General features: G+C 34.8%; 2 protein-coding genes across 2 annotated transcripts; both read right to left on the bottom strand.

The window, feature by feature from the left end:
• Positions 1 to 5,965: 5,965 nt before the first annotated feature.
• On the bottom strand, positions 5,966 to 6,932 carry LOC141822415 (MYB-like transcription factor EOBI). Its single transcript, XM_074709860.1, has 3 exons — positions 6,797 to 6,932; positions 6,583 to 6,712; positions 5,966 to 6,509 (listed from the first exon to the last, which is right to left on the bottom strand). The coding sequence occupies exons 1-3, from the start codon at positions 6,930 to 6,932 to the stop codon at positions 5,978 to 5,980; spliced, it is 798 nt and encodes a 265-aa protein (XP_074565961.1). The 3' UTR covers positions 5,966 to 5,977.
• A 4,843-nt stretch (positions 6,933 to 11,775) lies between these two features.
• Positions 11,776 to 14,355, bottom strand: LOC141821440 (putative monogalactosyldiacylglycerol synthase 3, chloroplastic). The gene is made up of 6 exons (XM_074708871.1): positions 14,299 to 14,355; positions 12,521 to 12,756; positions 12,290 to 12,451; positions 12,078 to 12,219; positions 11,949 to 11,999; positions 11,776 to 11,889 (listed from the first exon to the last, which is right to left on the bottom strand). Exons 1-6 carry the CDS (start codon positions 14,353 to 14,355, stop codon positions 11,776 to 11,778), a joined length of 762 nt encoding a protein of 253 aa, XP_074564972.1.
• Between the last annotated feature and the right edge of the window lie 1,809 nt (positions 14,356 to 16,164).

Raw genomic sequence — 16,164 nt, 5'->3', positions numbered from 1 at the left:
CTTTTTAACTTGGAACTCTGATTTGGAGCCTTTGATCCTTGCTGTCTCTTCTGTTTTTTGGGGATGGGAGGTTCGATAAAGAATTTGCTAATCCCTGATTCTATGTCAATCCCTGGCTCTGCCGACCTGCCCGAGGCGCTCAGGAGGTCTTGCCCCTCACCGTCACCGCCCAACCTTTTAGCGCAGATCCGAGGCCTAGACAAGGCCGACCGCTCTCGGTTGGAGGTTGCTACCCAAACTGAGTGGGCGGCTCAGTTGGCCCAGGAGCTCGAGGCGACCTTGGCAAAGGTAGCTCCTTTAGAGCAAGAGTTGGAGAGGGTTGTGGCCAGAGAAGCTATCCAGGAGGTGAAAATCACCAGTTTGGAATAGTGCATTCGTCCGAGCTCAACACTCAGCTGCTCGAATCTGTTGAGACAGTGGCGGAGCTGGAGCGTCAAGTCATCGCTTCGAAAGACTATCAAGGCCGAGTCGGAGAGCTATCAGGCCGGCGAGGAAGGCCGTTGGGAGAGCCGGAAGAAAGCTTTCATGCAGTCGGAAGAGTTCTACGACGTGCTGGGAACACGAATGATGAAGATACTCCAACATGATTTTGAGAGTGCAATCCGACAAATTCTGAAGGCCGGACATTTGCCTCCGGGCACTTCTCTAGACTCCTTCGATCTGAAGCTAGTCTGGGATGACTTGCTGGACTCAGAGAAGACCGACTAGGTCAAGCAGCAGCTCCAAGTGAATGTTTTTCTTATTTTTTGGTTTGCTCCTTGTAAGTATAATTAGTAACAACATTGTTATCTTAATGAAATGGACTTACCTTTTGCCGTTATCTTCCACTCTCACATTTTGTTTGCCTTGAGTATTCTCGTATGAGTTTTAATTACGAAGCCACGTGTTTCTTGATGGACGTTGTTGGTCTGAGACAATCGAACTTAAGAAGGACTATTGTTGAAGGATGTTGTTGGTACGAGATCAAGGAGATTGAGTTGGGCTTTGAAAAGAACAATTGATGATAGATGCCGCTGGTTTGAGATCAGAGCGATTAAGTTGGGCATTGAAAAGAACAATTACTTATGAATATTGCGGTCTGATACCAAGAGGATTGAGTCGGATCATGAAAAGACAATGTTGATGTCCAAGATCGGGGGATTGAGTTGGATTATGAAAAAGATAATTATTGATGACCGCCGTTGGTCCGAGACCAAGGGGACTTAGTTGGACTCTGGAAAGAAAAATTATTGATGGATATCGTTGATCCGAGACTGGGGGATTGACTTGGGCCCCGAAAAGGATAATTACTAATGGATATCGCTGATATGAGATCAAAGGTATCTAGTTTCGTGGAGACACGAGAGTCTAGAAGGATAGCCTTTTTACTAATGAAAAAAAGAGGTAGGTACAGAGTGCTATGAAAGATAAAGGATAGGCACGATAAGGCAGTAGATGCGCAACATTTCAAGGTCGACCTAGCTATTTTCCTTCAAGGACCTTCAAATAGTAAGCTCCCGAGCTCAATTTGCAACTGACTCGGTAAGATCCTTCCCATTGTGACTCTAGCTTCCTAACATCTCCCACGGACTTGACCTTCTTCTAGACAAAATTATCGACATGAAAGGTGTGGGGAATGACTTTATTGTTATAGGTCGGTAAGCCACAATATGGGTGGCTACTTTGTCCCTTATCTCGCTTATTAGGTCGAGCTCGAGTAGTTGCTTGTTAGGATTGTCTTGATCGTAGGCACCTACCCTAGCAAACTCCACACCTATCTCGACAGGAATGACTACTTCCCCACCATAGACCTAGTGAAAGAGGATCATCCCGGTACTTTCTCGAGGAGTGGTTCAGTAGGCCAAAGTATCTTCGGCAATTCTTCCATCCATCTATCGTTGACATGGTCCAGCTTGACCTTGAGCCCTCGGATTATCTCCCGATTAACAACCTCAGCTTGCCCGTTGCTCTAAGGATAACGATTGAGGTGAAAGCTTGCTGAATGTCGAAACATTTACACTACTCTTTGAATCTGCGACCCTGAAACTAACGACCATTGTCAGAAACAAGTCTATGAGGAAGATCGTATTGATAGATAAAGTCCTGCCAAAGGAACTTGAGAACAACAACTTATGTGATCTGAGCTAAGGGCTCTATCTCTATCCATTTGGAGAAGTACTCGACCACAACTAGAAGGAACTTCTTCTGATTAGGTCCGATCACGAAAGGGTCGAGGATGTCTATTCCCCATTGGTGGAAGGGGACAAGAAGTGGTTGATGCCTTCAAGAAGTTTGTGGGGTGCCGAGGGAGATTTTGATGCCTCTAATTAATAGTTGATGCAAGTGTTGATAAGTTGACCCGTGTCAACCTATAGAGTCGGTCAGAAGTATCCCGTCAACAGGATCTTTCTAGATAGGATCTGGCCATTTACATGATTTTCACAGTAACCTTGGTGAACTTCTTGCATGATGTAATCAGTATCCTCGGGACCCAGACATCGAAGGAGGGGGCACAAGAAAGCTCATTTTACAAGCTATCTGATAAGCCCACAATTAGTGTCACTAGTTAACCTCAAATTGAATTTATATTTGAAAACTCTTAGCTCACAAAACAAATAAAGTATAGAGACCTAAGTCGTATTTTTCCTAGGACTAGTAGAAGAGTGTCTAAATCAAGCTAGAAATCATCTATTTGGGTTTTCAATGTAAATGGGTGTTGATCTTTTTGGTGTTTCGAATTTAACTCTTAAAATGTAAAATTCAAATGCAAAGAATTAATGAAGTATGTTGTTCTAAACTACACAAAGAATTAATGAGTGGAGATGGCATCGGTGATCTTGTCATGAGGAGAATGACTAGGGTAGGGAATCCCCTTTACTCTTGGATGATGGAAGGAGGTAGATCACCGGTTGTTGCTTGCGGTCAGTGTGAGGATAGATGAAGTTGCCAGTGGAAGATGGGCTAGATGATGGTCGGAGATGATTGAGGAAGGAGAATCCTTGAACCTTTGTGGATGACAGTGGACGTTCGATTGAGAAAAGAATCCCCTTGACTTGTCTGATGGTGAAGGAGGAAGAAGGATGGTTGACGGTGAATCATGGAAGAAGAATAAGCCACCTTTGTGCGCGTCTCCAATCCTCTGTTATAGCCGGATCTCTTAGCACCAGGGTTGAGTATTCGGTTAAAATTGAACCGAATTAATTGAAATCAAACAAATCAAATTTTTATTGAACTAACCGACCTGATCGAATTTTTAAATAAAAATTGAACCAATAAAATATTGATTAATTCAGTTGAAAATTGAATTAATTGAATTTTTCAAGCATTATAAGAGATTTACTGATTAGTTAAGAATTTATAAGTTCACTTATTTAGAATTTACCTATTATTTTTTTATTTTATTTTATTCTGTTTATTCGATTTAATCGAATAAGAAATTTTAAAATCGAAATCGAACCGAATTAATTGATATAATAAATTTTTTTAGAGATAAAAACTAAAATTCTGAAATAACTAAATTGAATTTTTAAATTTAGTTGAATTGTTTGATTTAATTGAACTTTTGCTCACCCCTATTCGACACGGTAGCATTCTCTTAGATTTAAATGGACTATTGAGAACTCTTCAGATTTGATCTAATGGTAGGAGTCGATCTAAATCTGATCCAATGGCTCAGATCTAGATCAATAGTCATGATTTATTCTCTCTTGATTTGGATGGACCAGATCATGATGGATGATTTAGATTTCTTCGGATCATAGATGATCGGTCCAGATCGTTCTAGATTGGTCTCTTCAATTAACTTCAACTTTAAATTCAATTTGGATGGATCCGACTTGAATCCACGACACCTTGATTGCCTATAAAGACAACATTCAAATAATTAGTCAAAATTTCATAAATAAAAGATAAATTACATTAAAACTCAAAATGAATTCAACTCATGAAATATAATATAAACCCAAATTAAACACATGAGAATATCAAAAAATATAAATATAGAAACCTAAATACCGTGATAAAATGATGGTTATTAGTTACCTAGATTTATAGCAAGTTTAGTGGCTGTTTTATTATACTCAATTAAGGACAACTTTGCTGTATGTTTGGCGCTCAACTGGTGATATTGCAATGGGATTATTTGTTGATTTCAGAACTCATCATTAGTCATTGTACTCCTTACTAATTCCTACTGAAATACAACCAGTGTCATATTTTCTAGCAAACAGCTTCACAAGCTCTCATTCCTTTTCTTTGTGCTGTTTCATTCATGCTCACATGAATGGCAAAACTATACAGTTTAAGTAGGGGTTTGCAGTCTTTCTAATTTCAACTATAATGACTGCAGTGGAAGCAATGACCATACAACCAAGTTTTGGTGCAGAAATAGACCTGGAGATCTTAGTCGCTATAAATACAGTCTTGGTCCAACTCCAGTTGGTATTACACTCTTCAAGTTTTGTCAAGAGTTCTCTCAACATTTTGTCTTAAAATCTTGATTCATGTCTGATACTTCATGTGTAAAATGGCTTAACGACTTCAACCTTTGATGGGTCTGATCAAGAACAGAGACAGTCTTTTCCTGGTAGCATGCCTCTTGGGCCACCTCCTCTTCCACATAGCACCTGTGGTTCTAGTTGGAATGAACTATAGTTTTGAGCAAACGTGTTTGATTTCAATTGCAAATTTGAACCTGACCTATCAACTGACGAATAGCAATTGATCCACACCAACCAATGAACCCAACTAAGTCATCCTAAATGTGCAGGTTAGGACTTAGGATTGCCTAGATGGCAATAGTAATGGATGTAGAATCTGTTTCTTCATGATTTAGTTTGAGTTTAAAAGCTTCTATTGCTCTATATGTCACCATTACATTCTTGTACCTCAGAACTTCATAGAATCTGAGTCTTTGTTTTCAAGCTTGGCAAACAAAGATATTATATTTGAAATAGATATTATAATATCTACATTCCTCATAAAAGGAATCTAGATATTATATTTCTGTTCATAGTGTGTCCAGAGATTAAAAAAAAAGATTTAAATCTTTGATCATTTGTAGGTGTGATGTGAGCATATGAACATGTGTCTGTCATGATTGTGGAAGTAAATGTTCTTGCATTTATTGTGCACTGTTCGTTCTGTTACTAATGCTTTTTACACATAATCTATGGGAAAATGTCAGTAAAACTTTTAGTTTGATACAAATTTTAGTAAAGTGATTCAAAATCCATGTGAAAGTGCCATGTCCTGATTGCTGTTAGTTCTTTTAGCATAACATTGTTAAACTGGACTAGATGATTTCTCTTCCAGATTATTCAAGGATTGGCCTCTCAGCTGCCACAAGGACATATGATGGGAATTAATCAACTAATTAATCAACTAAATACAGGTCCTGTTTCCTTGAAGTATCAAGCTTTGTTTGGATTTTTCTTTGTTCGTGTTGCAGAATAAGATTGTTAGAAATCATCCAAGTTCCTAGGCAAATTTTCTTGAAGAGGTGATTCACATCTTGATTTGTTGAGTTGGTTCTGCTTCCTCTCCTTTTTTGAATAGAACAGTGTCAACAAAATCTTCAGCATGTAAAACTTGCTTGATTGAAAAAAAAATTGTTGTTGTTATATTATAATATTGTGATTGGTTAACCTACATAAGCTGAACATTAGCTCCACTGTTGAAAATGTAGAAACAAAATAACTCCACTGTTTGAGTAGAGAATCTTCAACAATTCATTAATTTTGTTTGACATTTCTCGATGAATTCGTAATCAAACTCTCAAGAACTCCATTTTTTTAATGAAGTTCTGGTAGGTTGTTGAATTTTTTGTCCCTCTTCATCCTCCTTCCTTGTCCAAGACTCTTTTAGTGATTTACTGTGAGACACTAGTGAAAAGCACAATCCTTTTGATCGAAGCTATAGAACTTTTGATTGATCAATGAGATTGTAAAGTCTTATAAACAAATGGACGTTTACTTTGACACAAATTTGTATCTGTTCCCTAGAGATTAAAGAACAGTGCATGATTCAACTCGATACCAAAGCATTCTTCGCTCGAAGCAAACAAATCATGGAAATTGACATCTGGAATTTGCTCCACAGGCTGAAGTCCTCCATGGACGATCGAGTCTTCCCAACCTACGATGCTGTCAGCCATGTCAAGCTGCGAAAGCTCGGGACTGAAGACTTCAGAGTTCGAGGTCGATTCTGTTCGGTTGCGACTCATCGCCCCACCGTCCAAATTCAATGAGCCATTGCCACTGAACATTGGTATCCAATCTGCAAAGAGAACTTTGTGGAGAGGAGGCTGATGATCGACATGCTCTATCGTGGAATGGCAAGAACTCGTGAGGATTGATCCTTGAGAGAGCAAGGATTCTGAAACTGAAATTCGGCTGTCGTGCTCATTCGACACTTGTTCAGATTTCGGGTGGTTTTCGACCTTCCGGAGTTTCTTCTTGAGGTTGGTGTGCCAGTGGTTCTTCACTTCGTTATCAGTTCTCCCTGGCAGATGCATTGCTATCTGAGACCACCTGTGCCACCATTTTCAGATTGCTTAGAACCAAAATGAATGCCTGAACATTAAAATTTTCAGAATTTGCTCACTTGTTGCCCCAAATGGCATGCAGTTTCATCACAGTCGATTCCTCTTCAGCTGTGAAAGCACAGCGTTTAAGCCCTGGCCTCAGGTAATTCATCCACCTCAATCTGCAGCTCTTTCCATTCCTCTGCAAGCCTAGAGACAAACTGCTTAAATCAGAGAAAAGAAAAGAAAACAAAGACTGAAACATGATAGAAGAAAAGGCAGGCAGGCAATTACCAGCTTTGAGTGCAACAGAGGTCCAGCAGCCATGGCCGTGCTTGAGGATGCAGTCCTTCAGCTTCTGGTCCTCGTCAGGAGACCACAAGCCCCTCTTGTAGGTCACCTTTCCCTTCTCACACATCTTGCACCCCATCACAAGACACTGGCTTTGGAGAGAAGAGGAAGAAGTGCACATTTAAAGGCACTTGGTCAATGATCATCGAGCCTCGTGGTAAAGTCAAAATATGTTTTTTTTTTCTTCTTCTTCATGCATTGATGCTCATGATGCACACAGGAAGCTTCAATCTCCTACTGAGAAGAAAAAGATTCTCCAATGTTTTCCCTTTTTATTTTAAACTCTAGTAAAGTCATCAATCAATGATAGCACAAATTCTAGGTGACTTCATTAATTGCAAAACCTTGTCAACTATGTACAGATCAACTTTGCTTGCAAAGACCTTCGAATTTAATTAGAGAGAGGTCATAATATATATATGAAACTCATTACTTAATTGTTTAGTTGAAAATTAATGATCAACTAATGTGTTTAGAGTTGTAGTCGTTGTCAACTCCTTGGTATGAACTTGGTAGCTTGAGGTATCTCTCATCGTTAGAGTTCTAAATGAGCTTTTTTTATGGTCTCAATATGCCACAGCAACTATGTAAAAATCTATTAATCTCTTCGCAATAAAAAAATATTTCAACAACTTTTTTTTTATGGGCCTTATATTCTTTATTTAGTATTTTTCATTTTTATTCAAAATTTTCATTTCTTAAAACTAATTTCTTTGTGCTTATTATAATTGATAAACAACTAACAAATATTTTAACATATATATTTCCTTTGACATAATTTTTTTTATGTTTTTTATAATCTAATTAAGGCATTCATATCTATTTTTCAACACTTAGTAGTTACTATGTGCTTAGAGTAAACGAACGATAATTGTGCTTTGTCTTGCCGTTGAATAATTTTGGTGTGAATGGTAAGAGAAATGAACAATTAATTATTTATTCGAAATATCAAATTTTAGTCAGAAGTTCTATGAATCTAGTTCGCTATAAAAAACCCCACATTTTAATTTCAAATCATACGACTTAATCAACCTAACTAATATTTTTCTCATGTTATAATAATATCTCTTGACAAAAAATATAATTTGTTTGAATCATTCTTTTTATTATTATTATTATTTAGATATTTAATTTTTATGATTCAATTAATTTTGAAGATGGACAGTTCAATCTCACATACTACCCATCAAATAAATCTGAAAATATACTTGACTTCTCACCTTACATACAATACATCGTAGTTGAAATTCGAACAATAAATATTTATGTAACTCAGTAAATATTTTACCGTTGCATCATTATCTAAGGTGATTGAATCAATCTATTAGCTAGTTTAGAACCAAATAAAATATATTCACACTGAGTTGGTAGGGAGGAAAATGACTGAAATTGACAGTTATTTAATTATAATTGGCATATTTATATACAATGCCGTCTTTTTTGAATTAATTAACTATATGGAGTCTATTAATCCTTGTTTACATATTAAAAAAAATCCAAAATTCACTTTTTTAATAAAAATAATATACATTTATAAATGACAAAAATTTAAAAGGCATCATTTATTTTTATTATCATAAAAATTATTCAATTAAAAAAATATTAATGGGTGTCGTCGTCCCATATCTTAAGAATCCTTTTATAGCGTCTTGATTAAAATTTATTCAACAACTAATAATTTTGACCAAAATTGTGTTAACATTTAATGAGTTTAATTTGAATGGATCAACATTGTAACAATTTCGATTAAAATTGTTTCACATTATAGTAATTTTGACTAAAATTATTTCAATCAGTTTTGATTAAAATCGTTGTCCAATAATATTCAATCAATTTTTAATAAGTTGGACTAATTTTAATCAAATTCGAGTAACTTTATTAATATCAGATCAATTTTTATCAATATTAAAATAATTATAATTATAATTAATTAATTAATAATTTTAAGCATGTTGAAGAGTTTTAAGCCAAATAGATGTCCTACTGATCATAATGAATATAATGAGAAATAGGATAAATAATTACGAAAATACTTATTGTAATGGCATTAATTGCTTTCATTTCAAATTCTTCTTAATATATATTTAATTACAATAATATATTTCGTTGACAATTCAGCATTTATACTATAACCACCTTTTTTTAATCAAAATATTATCACTCCTTAATTAAAGAGAACTAGTTAGTAGCTATAAACACTAATAATTAACGAGAACACCCATTACTATATAATTATTAATTATTTTTTCTTAATTATCAAGTTGTTATGTTAATTAATAGGCGTAGGGAATCAATAAACTTTAATTCCCATTTATCAGAATGTTTCTTCTTTGTCTCCATGCCTTTATGATTAAATAATCCATCTTATCTATATAAAAAGTTAAAGAATAGCCCATTTGAGTGAGTTTGTTTAAATATTAAATATTAAATATTAAACTCTAGTACTTTTATTAATAAAAAATACGAGCCTTCCATGCAATAACTATATATTATCAAAGTCTTTTTTTCTATATATTAATTATCACGAGCTTAAAGATATATAATTAATTAAACTGATGGTGCTATTGTGATTATGATATTTATTTTAATTAATGGGCAATAATGCAACTCCACATAAATATCTCAAATTTACTTTTGTTTTATTTATTTATTTTTTTACATTATTCTTGTTTTAGTCAAAGATACTCTTGTTGTCATAATTAATTAGCTTATCACATCGTATTATAATCAACCACCAATGCGTCATGAGATTAGGTGACTTTAATTTGTAATTATCTTAGCAAGTTGAGTTACTTATATTCTTAATTAGCTATCCCATTTATTCATGAATATAATTATATCATCATAATTTTGAATTTTTGCATCATACAATTTAAGTCAGTGATGTAATAAAAAAAACTTAGAATAAGATTATAATATTTACTAAAACTGTAATCCATTGTATAGATGTATAAATGAGCATTTGTTTAATACTATGATACATGCATGATTTAAGATACTTGATTATGCATGCTTAATGCACATGTTAATTAATATGGGAAGCATCTTTTGCTTGTCTTTTGTTACATGCTACTGCTCCAAGGGATCTTCTTGTGATGAATTTAAATAATTAAGTACTTCTCTTATTCTCTTCTCTGGTAGAAGGGAGTATTTGATGTAGGAGCATCCAAAGATTTTTATTATTAATTTTGATAATTTTTATTTTTAATAATTTTTGAAGTTTTTGGTATTTAGAGAAGTTTTGAAAAATTTTATTTTTTTTAAATCCGTTTAGGATTTTTAGGAATTGAGTCGATTAAGAAATTTTTCTTTTTATTAAGAATATTTCTTTTCGAGTTTGTTAAGAAATTTTTCTTTTTATTAGGAATCTTTTTTTTTCGAATTTGTTAAGAAAATTTTCTTTTTATTAGGAATCTTTCTTAGAGTTTGAGTCTATATAAACATGTTATGAGTTGATATTTGAGAGAATAAGTTTTAGTTTAATAATAATTTCGACAATGCCGTTTATTTTCCTATCTCTTGTTATTCTTCCGAATTAATAGGTTTTAGAAGATTTTTTCGACGTTCGCAGTTGAACTAACGGGTTCAATATTGCCCCCGGGATAATCGCTATCCCGCCCCCGTGAGGTACATGGTCAAGATCATGCTAGGCAGGTTTAAGATGAGGAAGCCTTACACTATGATGGTAGTGCTCGAAATCTTAAAGGTCATAAGTTCTTTTCTTTTTACTTGGATACAATTTTTCTTGAGAAAGATATGGACGACAAGATCGAAATAGTCGATGATCCAATTTATGATGAAGACGAGATCGAGTCAATTAGTGAGCCAGTGTATGACGAGGTATTTTATGGTGATGGTTGTAAGATTCTATATGACAAATTATCTGAGAATGCAATTTATTTTCTATCAGAAGTACAACAACTGCCTAAAGATTTGACAGAGTTAATATCAGAGGATCTTCCTCCCATTCCATCACTTATGCAACGACTTTTGATTCATCAGCACTTAAAGATTTTTTATTTTGAAGACACATTACAAGAAAAACAGTCATAGACATCGGTGGAAAATCGATGTCTATGAAAAAATCGACCGATGTCTATGAAGGCGATGTAAAAGGTCTGACATTTTAGACCTCGATTTTTAACCGATGTAATATCACTCAACGACATCGGTTTGTAACCGATGTAGTACCGATGTAGTATCACTCAAAGACATCGGTTATGCAACGGTATAAAACCGATGTAATATCTGTTTAACATCAATTTTAGCAACGGTTTTTGACCGATGTAATATCACTCAACGACATCGATTTTACAACGGTGAAAAACCGTTGTAATATCTGTTTAACATCAAATTTAACAATGGTTTTCGACCGATGTAATATGACTTAATGACATCGATTTCGCAACGGTGTAAAACCGATGTAATATCTGTTTAACATCAAATTTAACAACGATTTTCGACCGATGTAATATCACTCAACGACATTAGTTCTGCAACGGTATAAAACCGATGTAATATCTGTTTAACATCAATTTTAACAACGGTTTTCGACCGATGTAATATCACTTAACGACAACGCTTCCAAACCGATGTCATTAAATTTAAAACTGTTGTAATAACACTTATTTTTTTAATGTTGTTTGTAAATTATGATCGAGCAAGATTACAAAATTATCATAATATTATAAATTCACCAAACAAATTACAAATAGAAAAGCACCGATATATTTAATCACCTCAATATTTACAAATAACACAAATATTCTTCTTGCAACATATTACATATTCCCTCAGCGTTTTCATCCTCAGAAGAAACTAATAGAATCCTCAGGGTTTACAAATAACCTTTTGACTGTTGTACTTCTTCTACAGATACAAAATCTCCATCTAGCATAGCAATGAATCATGAGCCACTCTATTCACTTACTTCGAACAGGCTTGGACCAGCAAGCTTTAAATTCTTGGATGCTCTCCGTAGCCTTCTGTACAGGGCTTGCATTCCCAGCTAACATGCCATATAGCTCAAAGGCCATCTGACAAAAAGTATAAAAAAGAAAGATTTAAAGTTGCAGCTCATAAAGTACAGGGATACCATGCTAAGATATAAACTAGAGTCCATCTCAAGTTCTTTTCTCAATTCATCCTATCAGGAAACAAAAGGAACTTGAATTTCTAATGCAGAAGATTAATTAAGCAGATATGCTAAGCTCTCGTGACAAACCTTGACGAGAACAGCACGACAAAAGGAAGGTCTGATGGGCAAACCAGACACATGGATCTGAGAAGGCTGTAGGCCATCCAACGCTGCTCTCTTTGCTACTTCCTCAGAGGGGCAGTAACATCTATTGACATCAGAGTGGAAACTGATCGAACCGATAAGGTTCTTCAGTCAAATTTAACTTCATAAAAGTATAAAAAATTAGTTTCACACACCATGTAGGGTGGCAGGTGTTGAGATCGGTGATGACGGTAACAAAAACAACTTTGTTTTGAAGGTTTTGCCATTTCAGCACCAACAAAGGAATGTGTTGCATGAGGGGATGGACGCTGATTATGATATCTGGCTTGTACTTCTTCAGACCGACTTCCACTTTCCTTCAGTCATCAAGCACCAAAATCAATAATGACTGCTGCAAAAAGAATTTCTCTACAGAAATTGTTCACTGATTTGGAATTGCTATGTCAGCAGTAGAATTGCTGATGAAAGAATAAAGAAGAGCTCCATACTTGGTGTAGAATGATGCGATGGCAGCTAGATACAAGTTAGGGATCCAACGAGGGGAGGTTCCGTGAAAGGCCATCCTCCAGAGCTGCACATGCTTCACCATGAATTTGTAGGAACTCTCCATGTTATTCAAAGGCCAACCTGCATGTTCCATGAACAAATCCTTCACAAAAACCTGCACATTGAGATAAGCAACAACAAGTTGTTACAATTCTAGCTCCTATTGCATTGATACTATGAAATGAAACCAGAGGAAACAATAATGATCACCTCTGGAGAGTGAGAATAACTAAATGCGTCAAATAATCAATATGCAAAAGGCTAATTATGTAAGCATTCCTGAACATCAGGACAGAGAAAGACAAATAACCTTTTGAAGCAGAGTTGTTTAATGCAGTAAATGTGTGTTTCAAATAGAAAATAGGTATACAAGGATATTTATTACTCAACCACACCAACACACACATGGAATATAAAATAAAGAGAAAGACAACAGGATATCAGCATTCTTTCAATTATTATCATGTTCAAATGCCTTTAGTGTCTCAAAGCATCAATATCTCTTCAAAGCCAGACAAAGATATGCATATTCATATGCTTCTGGATCATGAATCAGAAGAGAATCTTCTACTGATAATGTACATATATAGAAAAAAAGAATTTGGTGCAAGAGCATATAACACTACGAAGAGAATGCTACTGATAATGTACATAGAGAATCTACTGATAATGTACATAGAGAATCTTCTATTGCTAATGAATCAGAAGAGAATGCTTTTGGATCTACCAATCTACTTATCATATAACACTACGAAGAGAATTTCCATGAATTACCGTAAGCTTGCAGTCCGTATTTGAACCATGTTGCCGAGCATAGAAGAGAATGTGAAGGAGCATATAACAGAGCCAGGTAGTATATATAAAAAACATCATTCACCTTGTGAGCAAGCTTGCAGTCCGTATTTGAACATGAACCATTAAGAAATGGAAAGAAATAGCAGGACCAACTTAACCAAGAGCCTTATAAGTCCTACACGATCTAAGACTGGTTTCCCCAAGCAACCTGCTAAATCACATTATGATGCAGTAATATCATACAACTAAAGAATATTAACACACATGACATTAAAAGTTTTAAGAATTTCCAGTGATTTCTATGCTTAAGCATAAAGATGAAAAATTTTAAATAAGAATTCTAACACACATGACGTTAATCGATGCAAAATTCTATGATCAGTAGCTACAATTCCTTAAACAGTCATCCACAGAGCTCTATTAAAAGTTTGGAATTAAGATCAACTCTCAGCCAAGAACTTTTGGCAGCAGCCTTCACAAAGTGCTTGCAAGAATCACAATAACAAAGTTTGATTCAGAAGTGGCCTGAGTGACAGAAATGACCCAAGCAGAAATTTCAGTGCTGCAGAAATAAAAAACTTAATTTCAACCAGTGAGTACTTGAGATTAAGATAAAATAACCGAAACTAGCATATTAACCCGAAACTACAAAATTTTCAAAATTTGAATACCTTTCCTACTCAAATGTAATCTAGCATGCATTCAGCCCACTCGGATCGCACTTCATTAATTTCAACCAGTGAGTACTTGAGATTTGTAAACTGTAAAAAAACATAAATAATATATTAGTAAAACTACGTACTAAACATTTCTAGTTTAGTTGCTCACAGAGATACAAAGTAACCTATATGGAAGATATTACCATTGATGGAAGTGATTCCTTGTCGCCAACTCCAAAATTTTCAATTATATCTTTCATATATCGCATGATATAAAAACCACATTGCTTCGCATCCGGTTGTCGAGGAGCCTAAGTTAGAAAAGAAATATTTAAATAACTCATTCGAGGACAGTGAAACAGTTGCTAATCACAAGGACATACCTTGACAACTTCCCATGTTGGTTGTTCATATTAGACAGAAATTCTGAGCACATTTCTAGTTTGGTTGTTCATATTACACTATCCTGAACTCGAAAATGAGTTCTTTTCAACTTGGGTCATCTGATGCAGTAGCATCCAGCAACACGATCAATTCATGTCTTCCGATACAATTATATTTCTCTCCGAGCTGTGACGAGAAGAACTCGAGACTACCAGCTTTCCTTTTGGGCATTGAAAAGAACGATTGAGGCTACCAACAAGTAAGATGATCAACCCTTGGCCTCCTGATGTTATATTCGTCAGTGGATCGATGAGAATTTCTAAAGCCCAGCAATTACTGATGAATTTTATTGATTTGATGCAAGACGATCTTCTTCTTGGACGACCACCTGACATTACTCTAAACTCGAGGACGAGTTTCTTTCAACCTGGGGCGACTGATGCAGAAGCATCCAAAGATTTTTATTATTAATTTTGATAATTTTTATTTTTAGTAATTTTTGAAGTTTTTGGTATTTAGAGAAGTTTTGAAAATTTTTATTTTTTTATTTTAGGATTTTTTAAATCCGTTTAGGATTTTTAGGAATTGAGTCGGTTAAGAAATTTTTCTTTTTATTAGGAATCTTTCTTTTCGAGTTTGTTAAGAAATTTTTCTTTTTTATTAGGAATCTTTCTTTTCGAATTTGTTAAGAAAATTTTCTTTTTATTAGAAATCTTTTTTAGAGTTTGAGTCTATATAAACATGTTATGAGTTGATGTTTGGGAGAATAAGTTTTGGTTTAATAATAATTTCAGCAATGCCGTTTATTTTCCTATCTCTTGTTATTCTTCCGAATTAACAGGTTTTAGAAGATTTTTTCGACGTTTGCAGTCGAACTAACGAATTCAATATTGCCCCCGGGATAATCACTATCCCGCCCGGCGTCAGTATTGATGTAACGGTAAAATTATTATTGTGTGATTTGGAAGTCACAAGTTCGAGTTTCAAAAATAACTTCTTGTAAAATAAGATAAAATTGTGTGCAATAAATCCTTTTTTGAGATCTCATATTGACGAGAACTTCATGTATCGGATTGTCCTTTGATACCTCTTTTAAACAGAGAAATTTTGAAGCTTGATATATATATATACGATGAGCTATCGATGATAAAGCTGTTGATGTTATAAATTGTAAGGAAGATGATTCATCGAGTGGATCGAAACATGTACAAGGAAATGCACAAAGTGATTTCCTACACAACTACAAATGCTGAAAGATGTTTTGTAGCTATATATGACAAATATTTTTTTAAAAAAAATTACGTGGTAAACATGGTGGAAGGATTGATGGTTTAATGAAAACTTTACTAATTAAATTGAGGTTGAAAATATATTGCCTTTGTTAGGACCCGTGCGAGTTAGAGGTGGAGTAAATAGCTTCGATCACTTTTTATCTTGATGTTAGTAATTGTCATTTGAATGTATAACTAAAATCTGTTGGGTTGGGGTGCAAATATAGTCCCACATCTAAAGTACATGGAAAAGATCATGAGATTAAAAGGATTGAAAGTATCTCTATTGGTATACGGCCTTTTGGGGAGAGCCCAAGAACAAAGCTATGAGGGCTTAAGTCCAAAGTGGACAATATCATACCATTGTAGAGATATTTTGATTCCATCGGTACTAACAAGTGGTATCAGAGCGAA

The sequence above is a fragment of the Curcuma longa genome, chromosome 2 (genome assembly GCF_044706935.1).
Source record: "Curcuma longa cultivar G26 ecotype Majalengka, Jawa Barat chromosome 2, ITB_CL_G26_1.1, whole genome shotgun sequence".
Lineage (NCBI taxonomy): Eukaryota > Viridiplantae > Streptophyta > Magnoliopsida > Zingiberales > Zingiberaceae > Curcuma > Curcuma longa.
This window is presented reverse-complemented; position numbering and strand designations above follow the sequence as displayed.

What these genes read in the sequence shown, in the direction of transcription:
- LOC141821440 (XM_074708871.1), bottom strand. Translation starts at nt 14,355, where the DNA reads ATGAAAGATATAATTGAAAATTTTGGAGTTGGCGACAAGGAATCACTT. An exon ending in GACATAGCAATTCCAAATCA is followed by an intron (nt 12,452 to 12,520) that starts GTGAACAATTTC and finishes TGATGACTGAAG; the next exon opens with GAAAGTGGAAGTCGGTCTGA. An exon ending in CTAGTTTATATCTTAGCATG is followed by an intron (nt 11,890 to 11,948) that starts GTATCCCTGTAC and finishes ACTTTTTGTCAG; the next exon opens with ATGGCCTTTGAGCTATATGG.
- LOC141822415 (XM_074709860.1), bottom strand. Translation starts at nt 6,932, where the DNA reads ATGGGGTGCAAGATGTGTGAGAAGGGAAAGGTGACCTACAAGAGGGGC. An exon ending in CTCTGTTGCACTCAAAGCTG is followed by an intron (nt 6,713 to 6,796) that starts GTAATTGCCTGC and finishes GTTTGTCTCTAG; the next exon opens with GCTTGCAGAGGAATGGAAAG. An exon ending in CATGCCATTTGGGGCAACAA is followed by an intron (nt 6,510 to 6,582) that starts GTGAGCAAATTC and finishes ATGGTGGCACAG; the next exon opens with GTGGTCTCAGATAGCAATGC.